Source organism: Helobdella robusta, assembly GCF_000326865.2.
Source record: "Helobdella robusta unplaced genomic scaffold HELROscaffold_20, whole genome shotgun sequence".
Lineage (NCBI taxonomy): Eukaryota > Metazoa > Annelida > Clitellata > Rhynchobdellida > Glossiphoniidae > Helobdella > Helobdella robusta.
Genome location: NW_008704084.1, coordinates 1938427 through 1948148, shown reverse-complemented (window position 1 = coordinate 1948148; position 9722 = coordinate 1938427). Strand labels below are relative to the sequence as shown.

The 9722-nt window shown below is 31.6% G+C and overlaps 1 protein-coding gene across 1 annotated transcript; it reads left to right on the top strand.

The window, feature by feature from the left end:
- Positions 1-948: 948 nt before the first annotated feature.
- On the top strand, positions 949-7374 carry HELRODRAFT_156842 (hypothetical protein; the record flags this gene model as incomplete). The annotated part of the gene is made up of 3 exons (XM_009018058.1): positions 949-1282; positions 1911-1912; positions 2011-7374. The coding sequence occupies 3 exons, from the start codon at positions 949-951 to the stop codon at positions 7372-7374; spliced, it is 5700 nt and encodes a 1899-aa protein (XP_009016306.1).
- Positions 7375-9722: the final 2348 nt, after the last annotated feature.

The following is a 9722-nucleotide window of genomic DNA, read 5'->3' as shown; positions in this document are numbered from 1 at the left end:
CATTGAAAATGAAGCGACTGATGCAACATTTTCATCTGAGTTTATAAAGGAACAAAGCAGTCTTACACAACCTATATTGTCAACTGCTTTTTTTCTTCATAGCGCAGTACATCTTGTCAGTTCTGGCAACGCTTAAACATAACTGCAGAGTTTACATAACTAAACTACTGTTATATAATGATGCTCCAGTTTCTAATGACAGAATGGCTTGTAGAACAATGACTTGTTTGTTGATGAAAACTAAAGTTTTTGATAAAAGCGATCGGGAAAAAGAGTAGGAGTGAATGAAGTGGTTTGTCTTCAATACAAAGTGAACCAAAGTTTCACTATGAACCCAAGTTTGAAATACCAAGCAAGAGTGCTGTTATTCTTATTTTAAGGTGTCTATGATATATATATATATATATATATATATATATATATATATATATATATATATATATATATATAGCATTGTAGCATATGTATTAACACGTGTGTGTAAATACATTTTTTTGTAGAACAAAGGATTTCTATATTATACTTGCTGCATATTTCAAGATAATTTTTTCAATATAGGTATATATTGCATATTTATATTTAATAATTATACAACATCTAACATATTAAATATCAGGTATAAAGGTGAATAAAAGTATAAACAAATATAAAATATAGTGTAATATTCTTAGTATATAAAATAAATTATTTAGAATTTATAATATATTATCATTTGCTTAAAATAAAATTAAATGATAAAATTATGCAACAATATAAGTTATGTTCTTTCGTTTATTGAGAAAGTTTGCTTTTAATCGTTTCTTCATTGTTCCCATAGATTATCGTTGCAGATGATCGTAGTAAATGAGATGAATGAGTTTCTGAAGTTTGACTGAGCGAGCGTTCTCTGTACAAACCGTTTGAGTGTTTAGTTCGTCTTCCAGTGTGTTCGATCGATCGCATGTTGCCATGTCGTTCATCTACCAACTGAAGACGTTGCTCTGGAAAAATTTTAGACTTAGATCTAAGAAACGAATTCAGTTGTGTGCTGAAATAATTTGGCCTCTGTTTCTGTTTATCGTTTTAATACTTATCAAGGCATCTTTTAGAAATTCGTTGATCAATGAAACGCAAGACTGTTTCTTCGAAGAAAGATCCTTACCATCTGCTGGCATTTTCAGCTTTTTTCGAAGTTTCTACTGCTCCATGAATACAAGTACCCCGTGTTTCAAATATGTTAAAAATGGGTTGCAGGTCTATACTAAAAATGATTCTGATTGGAATGCTGAAGATGAACTAAGAAGTATATTTATTTCTGGTAAATATCGAGAAGTATTGCTTGAAATTGAACTTTTAACAAAAAGTTTGAATAAGCTCGATATTGCTAAGAACTTGAGAGTTGTAATAACTACAATAAAAACCAAGAAAAATTTGATTTTGGATGTTATGGATACATTCATCAGGCCAGATGTTAATTCCACAAGTATGAATTTAATGTTAGAAAAACTCAATTTATCAGATTCTGATTTTATAATTGAATTTTTAAATGCAAGTGAAATAAATTTGAAGGAATTATATGAAACATTAGCAAATTACAGCCAATCTAAAGATAATTTTTCTGAATATTTAAAAAATGTAATTTGTGATAATAAAGTGGTTTTCTTCAATGGAAACAAATCATATTCAGACATCAATAATGATAAAATATGTCAAAATAATTTTGATGATATTATTAAAACTTATTTTTTAAACATAAACTGGAGAACAACATCGTTAAGTTTTTTGCCAATGTTCACTAAAGTGTTTTCACTGCAGGATTATTTTGAATATTTGGGTGTATTTCAAACAATTAGAGCAATAAACGACAGTTTCTCATTATTAAATTCAACAAGAGATGTTTTTAACTTATTTACATCAAAACTTGATAACAGGAGTGATTCTTTTCAGTTTCGAACCGTTTTGTGTGGACCTTTCAGTCATATAGTTGACAATTCGTTGATGAAATATTTAAATGCAAGAGGACATCTTCAGCTGGAAAAAAACATCATAGAAAGGTTTTCTAATGTTTCTGATGAAACTTCAAACAACTGCAGCTTTTTCTCTAATAGGTTAAAATTACTTCAACCTTTGTTCAATGGGAAAATTCTATATACACCTGATAACGATGATATAAATAAAATTATCAGTGAAGCCAAAAGTTTTTTCACAAACCTGTTTGAAATTAAATTTTTTCTTGAAAATTTTGAAAGATACTTTTTCATAATGATTGACAGTTTCAAAAATAATGTCATTTATGAAGAATTGAAAATTGTTACGCCTTTATTTAGTTATTTAAGTAGTTCAAACCTTTTAACATCATTAGTAAAATTTCTAGAAGAGGATTTTCATACATCCAATATTACTGACCTGCTAAAAATTTCAATGAAGCTACTGAATTGTTTTTCATATGATAGATTTGTTGCAGTACCAGATGAATATTCATTAACAAAATTAGCTCTCCAGTTAATTGATAACAAAACGTTTCTAGCAGGTCTCGTTTTTGACATCATCCAACAAAATAATTCAAACATTCCATTAGTTAAATATAAAATAAGACTTGATCAAGATTTTATAGATTTAGCATACAAATTGAATTTGGAGGGTGAAACAAAACTTTCAAATTTGCAATTCAATCCCAGAATACTTCCAAGTTTTCTAAAGTCTGGTTTTGTGTATCTGCAGGACATAATAGAACATGCATTAATCAGGATATATTTAGGTGAAGATAATGTAGGAACCGTTTTACAACAATTTCCTAGCCCTTGTTACACTGAAAATATTTTCATCAATATATTTATAAGATTGCTTCCTCTATTTATGGTTGTATCTTGGCTTGTTCTTGTGCCAATAATTGTAAAGGACATTGTTAAAGAAAAAGAGTTGAAATTGAGTGAATTCATAAAAATTATGGGATTGGGCAGTGGTATTCAATGGTTGGCTTGGTTCCTTCATTTCTTTCTTTTAGTTTTAATTCCAATATTTTTGTTGTGTTTTTTACTCAAATTTGGTGATCTTCTGCCTAATGCAAGTTTTTCCTTGCTATTTGTTTTAATGATGTTTTTTATGATTGCACTTATAACTCAATGTTTTATGTATAGTGTTTTTTTTAGTCGTTCCAATACTGCAGCTGCTTTTTCAGCAATTTGCTATTTTGTTTTATTTCTTCCTTATAGACTCTGTCAAAGTTTTCAAGATTCAATGCCTTTTGCATCAAAACTGATAGCATGTTTCTCTTTCACTTCAGCATTTGGTTTTGCTTGTTCATATTCTGCAAAGTATGAAGCATTGGGAGAAGGAATACAATGGAGCAATATTTTCAGAAGTCCCGAAGTTAACGATAAATTTAATTTTGGATTTTGTCTTTTAATGATAATGGTCGATATTATATTGCATACTGTGGTCACACTTTATGTCGATGCTGTGTTCCCAGGCAACTATGGGATAGCTAAACCTTGGTATTTTCCAGTTGAATGGATTTTTATGTTTCGAAAAAATAAAAATAATAGCAGTAGTATCAGAAACGCAATTGATATGGACGAACTCACTCAGATCAGTAACGAGCTAAAAGTTAATAACTTAGATGTTGGTGTTTCTATAGTTAATTTAGTCAAAAAGTTCAAAAAGTTCGTTGCTGTTAATAATTTAAATGCAGAATTTTACAAAAACCATGTCACTGGTTTCTTGGGTCACAATGGTGCTGGTAAAACGACGACATTGTCTATAATAACAGGCTTATATGGTCCTTCAAGTGGTACAGTTTATGTTAATAACATGGACGTAAAAACACAAATTAAAGAAATTCGAAAAATCATAAGTCTATGTCCTCAGCACAACATATTGTATGACGATCTCACTGTAATGGAACATCTTTTGTTTTATTCAATGCTGAAAGGGTTACCAAAAAAGGAAATAAAAAGTGAATGCAACAGAATTTTGATGGATCTCAATTTGTTTGATAAGAGGGATGTGAATTCTTCGTTTTTGTCAGGAGGCATGAAGAGGAAGCTTTCTGTTGGCGTAGCGTACATCGGGTCTCCAGACGTTGTAGTGCTGGATGAACCAACTGCCGGCGTCGATGCGTATGCCAGACGATCCATATGGGATCTCATTCAGAAATACAAAAACAATCGAACGACAATACTCTCAACCCATTTGATGGACGAAGCTGATATACTCAGTGATAGGTTGATCATTATTAACAAGGGACAGGTGCTTGCCTCTGGTTCAATAATGTTTCTTAAAAAACATTTTGGTAAAGGGTATCACCTAGATATAAGTTTTGATAAATATTTCAAAAATGAGAAAGAGAGAGAAAAACAGATGGATGTTTTTATTGAATTTATAAAAAAGTTTGTGCCCAACGCAGAACCTGATGTGTCGACACACAATTTTTACAACTTTGTATTCATTTTACCATATTCTGAAGTAGATAAATTTAACAACTTATTCAAGAATTTAGATTTAAGTAAATCGAGTTTGCAATTTGTGAACTATGGATTATCTGATACAACGCTGGAACAAGTGTTTCTTCAAGTTAACAAGAATTCAGAACCTCTCCCTGAAGAAGCAGATCTATCATCAAAATTTTCTCGTTTCAAATTTTGTCCTGAAATAAAGCCTCATTCTGGTTTTATATTTTTGTTTCTCCAATTTTGGTCATTAATTGTTAAAAGATATTATTTTTCAAAACGAAGTTTTAAAACAATTTTTTGTCAGTTAATTCTTCCACCATTATTTGTTGCCTTGACGATGTTCATAACAAATTTTCGGTTCAAGTTTTCCACAGATGAGCCAAGTGTTGAAATTCATCCATGGTTAATAAAGTCCAAACAGTTACATTTGACTTCGTTTTTATCCAGGAATGAAAATTTAAACTGGGACTCGCGGGACATGGAACTATCTTTATTGAATAATCCTGGAATGGGTAATAGGTGTTTGGATCCGAAAATTCATAAAATTAATAATCTCGACTGTTATCGCAAAAAATACAAAAATCTCACTTTTCTGATATCTCCAGAAAATCCAGAGTTTAATATTTCTTGTAGTTGCAAGGCTGGTTATAAAAAATGTTCTGATTCTTTTTCAGGTGAACCTCCTCCACAATTAAAAATTAACAATGATGATGTGTTTCAGAATTTAACTCATTTTAATATACAACAATATTTGGTAGATACTCAGCACAAATTTTCAAAAACTAGATTTGCGGGTATTGAATTTTACTCTACAAATCCGTTTAATTATTCAGTTTCAATCAACATTTTGAATAATTTGCTAAACATTTTGAATCTTACCGATAAAATACTCGAAGGACTTCAAATAACTAATTCTTCCAACGTTTCGGTTTCTCTGAAGAGTAATTTGAAAGGTTTTTGCCCTCATTTGGTGACCGACGACGTGGTAATAGTTTGGTACAGTCATGATTCACCTACTGCAATTGTTGCGTATTCAAACGTCGTTCACAATGCTATACTTCGATCTAAATATGATAATGTTTCCTCTAAAAAGATAGGAATTGTAGTCTATTCTCATCCTTTAAATGCCACTTTTGAGCAGCGGCTTGAAAGCAGAAAGATTTTGGAAATTCTTCCGCCTGTTGTTATTTTGTTTGCTCTTACCATTATTCCAACTAGTTTTCTATTTTTTTTAATTGAAGAAAAAAATAGTGGTTCGATGCATTTGCAATATATAAGTGGACTGAATTCAACTTTATATTGGATTTCAAATTTCGTCTGGGATACTTTAATGTTTTTATCCATCTGTCTAATATTTATTTTAATATTCATCATTTTCAATGCAAAAGAGTTTGTTTCGAAGCAGAATATGCTTACGTTTACTATTTTAACACTTACGTACGGTTGGGCTGTTATTCCTTTGACCTATTTTTTTATCTGGATTTTCACGGATTCCAACACTGGCTACATATTTCTCTCTGGCGTTTATTTTCTTTTTGGTCTTGTACCCACAATAGTCACCTTTGTTATTGATTTTATCCCAACTGATGAAGATTGGAGCGATTTCTTTCAGACATTGTTTATATTTATACCACAGTTTTGTTTGTCCAGAGGTTTGATAGAAATGAGTAGCAACTATATTAACTATAATGCTAAGGTTATGCTATTCGGCGAAGACAGCGTCAAATACACTAATCCCATTGCTTTTCACGCGGTAGGAAAATTCATCTGCTCTCTTTTTATTTTTGGATGCTTATCTCTAACGTCTTTTTTGGTTGCCGAATTCCTGTCCCATAAAAATTCAAGTTGTAAGAATGATAAATTTCGATTGGGTGCTAGATTAGTTACAAACAGCACGGATGAAGACGTTTTGAATGAAGAGAAAAGAATTTTTAGTGAGCCATTGAGTAATAACGTTTTAGCTGTAACAAATTTAATTAAATATTACCAACACCGATCCCTTTTTAGAAAAAACTCTAACTCCATATTAGCTGTTAACAATGTAACATTTGGTGTCCTGCAGAGAGAGTGTTTTGGCCTTTTGGGAATAAATGGAGCTGGGAAGTCGACATTATTTAAAATGCTAACTGGAGACATTCATCCGAGCGCAGGAAATATTTTTTTGAGAGGTTCTAATTTTTCAAAAAATACACAAAAAGCTCAAAACCTGTTTGGCTATTGTCCTCAATTTGATGCGATTTGTAATTTGATGACAGTCAAAGAGCACTTAGTTCATTTTTCCAAACTAAGAGGTGCACCTTCTGAAAATGTAAAGTTAATATGTGAATGGGCATATTTAAACTTGGATTTGTTGGCTTACAAAGATACACTTGCTATGCATTTATCTGGTGGGAACAAGAGAAAATTGTCAATAGCTTTAGCTTTGATTGGAAATCCTGATGTAGTTTACCTCGATGAACCTACAGCAGGAATTGATCCAAAAGCTAGGAAATATGTTTGGGAATCAATTGTCGGCACTGTCAGGGCTGGCCACTCAGTAGTATTAACATCTCACAGTTTAGAAGAGTGTGAATTTCTTTGCAACCGTTTGACGATCATGGTTTCAGGAGAGCTAAAATGCATAGGAACTATTCAACATCTAAAAAATAAATTCAATGAAGGATACACGATTGATGTCAAATTAAAAGAAATCGTTAATGTTGATGAAAATTTTAAAAGGATTACGGATTTTATTTTAAAAAGTTTTCCAGAAACAAAACTGCTTGAACGTCATTTGAACTTCGCTAAATTTCGATTACCAGCATCTTTCAACGATTTGTCGTTTATTTTTAAAGTGTTGTCTCAAGCAAAATCAATGTCCCTAATAGATGACTTTTCAATAAATCAGACAAAACTTGAGCAGATCTTTATGAATTTCGCTAGGCAAGCAAATTCCTCTATATAGTTAATAGTTTTTTGGTATATTTATATTAATGTTACAAAATATTGATTGATTTATTTGTTTAATTAAATGGAAAAATATACACACACACAAAAACACACGCTCACACGCATATATATATATATATATATATATATATATATATATATATATATATATATACACATACGTAGTAGTAGTTTACATATTAGTTATATATATATGCTGTTATTTTATTTGAAAACAAATGTTTGTCTTTTTAAATTTATTTGTTTTTGTATTTGCAACTTTTTTCGTACTTAGTATACCTATTAATAATTTTTTATGCATTTACTGATCGATAGTATTGATATATTTTTAGTGGATCTCACTCAAAATGTACCGTTTGTTTTTTAATTATTTTTAAATAGGTAATTTATGTAGTGGTGATGCTTTTGACTAGGATTACAAACGTTTGTCAATTTCAAGATAAAAAAAATGTTATGAATCGCTCTTTTCTAACTAATACAAATTCAAAAGTCGTTTTTTGGACTACATTGGAAAAGTACTAGTTGACGTACAAAGATCCAAAAGTCTGGCCTTCACCAGAATAAGTTTCCCTAGTTATAACTAAAATTTTTGTAGCATCCTTTTGTGCTGTTATCTCGTAATGGCCTTACCTGTTGTATTTGTCCGATTATAAACATTGCTGGAGGCAAGAGTGTCAATGAAATCACACATGCTGGGGTGCTTTTACAGATTAGGTTTGGGTGATTGACAAAACTGGTGAATTGAATATATTGGCGCCAGCCTTCCGGCTCAACTTTCAGATCAACGTTCTCTATTGCAATTCTTGTAGTTAAATATTAGAACACTGTTGTATTCTTCTCGCCATAAACTACTTGAAGAAAAATGATATTAGCGCCATTAATCTATATAGTTGGTGCAGGAAACGAAGACAGCAATATCTGCCAATCATTACTTTAGGCGGCACGATGGTGTAGTGGTTACAGTGCCTGGCATTGCTGTCCCAGTATCCAGGTTTGAATGTAAAGAGATCCCCGTCTATCACACGCAAAAGTTTATGATGCGTTGATTCAGATGTATTTACATGCATTTTTTGTCTTCTTGTAATAACAATAATGCGCTTCAGTCGCTTGCTAAAAAAACTTAGACCACCGCTTTGATTGGTGTATTTTTTATTTCATTTTTTATCTTTAATCTGTGTTGTTTCTTGCTATACATTCTTTTACCTATTTTTATTTAATTTTTTTTATCTCCATAATAATACCGTGCAACACAAAGTGATGATTTGATTATATATTCGCACTTGGAAAAGTTCTGGATTGTGTGAAAAATTTTGTTTCTTTTCGTAATTTTGGCGATTCCCAATTTTCCCATGTCCATTTTTGCCATTTTGTCGTGTTTGTTACTGAAACTAAGAGGATCGTTTGATGTTACGCATGCATTATGGTGCAGAGAGGAGAACTTTAAGATAAGAATATCTGCGATAGCTAAAATGCATTATAACGTAACAAACGACGCAAACGTCTGTGACAATTTTAAAGTATAATTCTTTAAAAGTTTATTTATAAACATTGAGCTAAATAAACAAAAGAACTAAACGCATTATTGGAATGTAGAGCTTAATATTTATACAAAATAGGATAGAAAGTTTTAAAAAAGCTTCAGTAATTATATGACAAGGTTCCAGTCGCTGAGTTACACATCGAAACTGAAACAAAAGAAATAAAGAAACTGGTTTGAGCGTCGACCTAGTAGTTACATCATTACACCAATTTTACGCTTTAAAAGATCACGTACTGGAATTGTCTCCCTGCATCAATTATAATAGATATGTGAAGTCATTGTTTCTCTTCCAGTAGAGTCTTTAATTTGAGTGATACCTTAGAGAAATTTCAGTTTAAATTTGCTTGGTCCAGCATATATATTAATAACCATATTTTTAGAATACTAATAGGCTGAGATTTCGATATAGCAGGTACTTTACACTGGTACTGGAAGCGAGAGAAGCGATGGCGTCGGGTTTCAATTGGGCAGAGGTGGCGCATAGGTATTTTGGTAGTTTAGGTTTTGGTGAATGGCTAGAACCGATGGACAGTATATAGCGCGTGCACATTCTTCTAGGTCAACGACCACGTTTCATTTTAAGTCAATCAATCAATTAGCTTGTAAAGTGCTATTTCCGCGATGTTCAACAGCGCTCCTAAATCAATTTTGAAAACAGATGGGTCTTGAGATCCGCTCTAAACTTCGTAAATGATGGAGAAGTAGTCAGAAAAGTAGGTAGAGAGTTCCAGAGAAAAGGGCCAGAAAAAGCAAAAGCAGATTTGGCAAAAGAGTGTTTAACACGAGTTAAGAAGAAGCGAGAA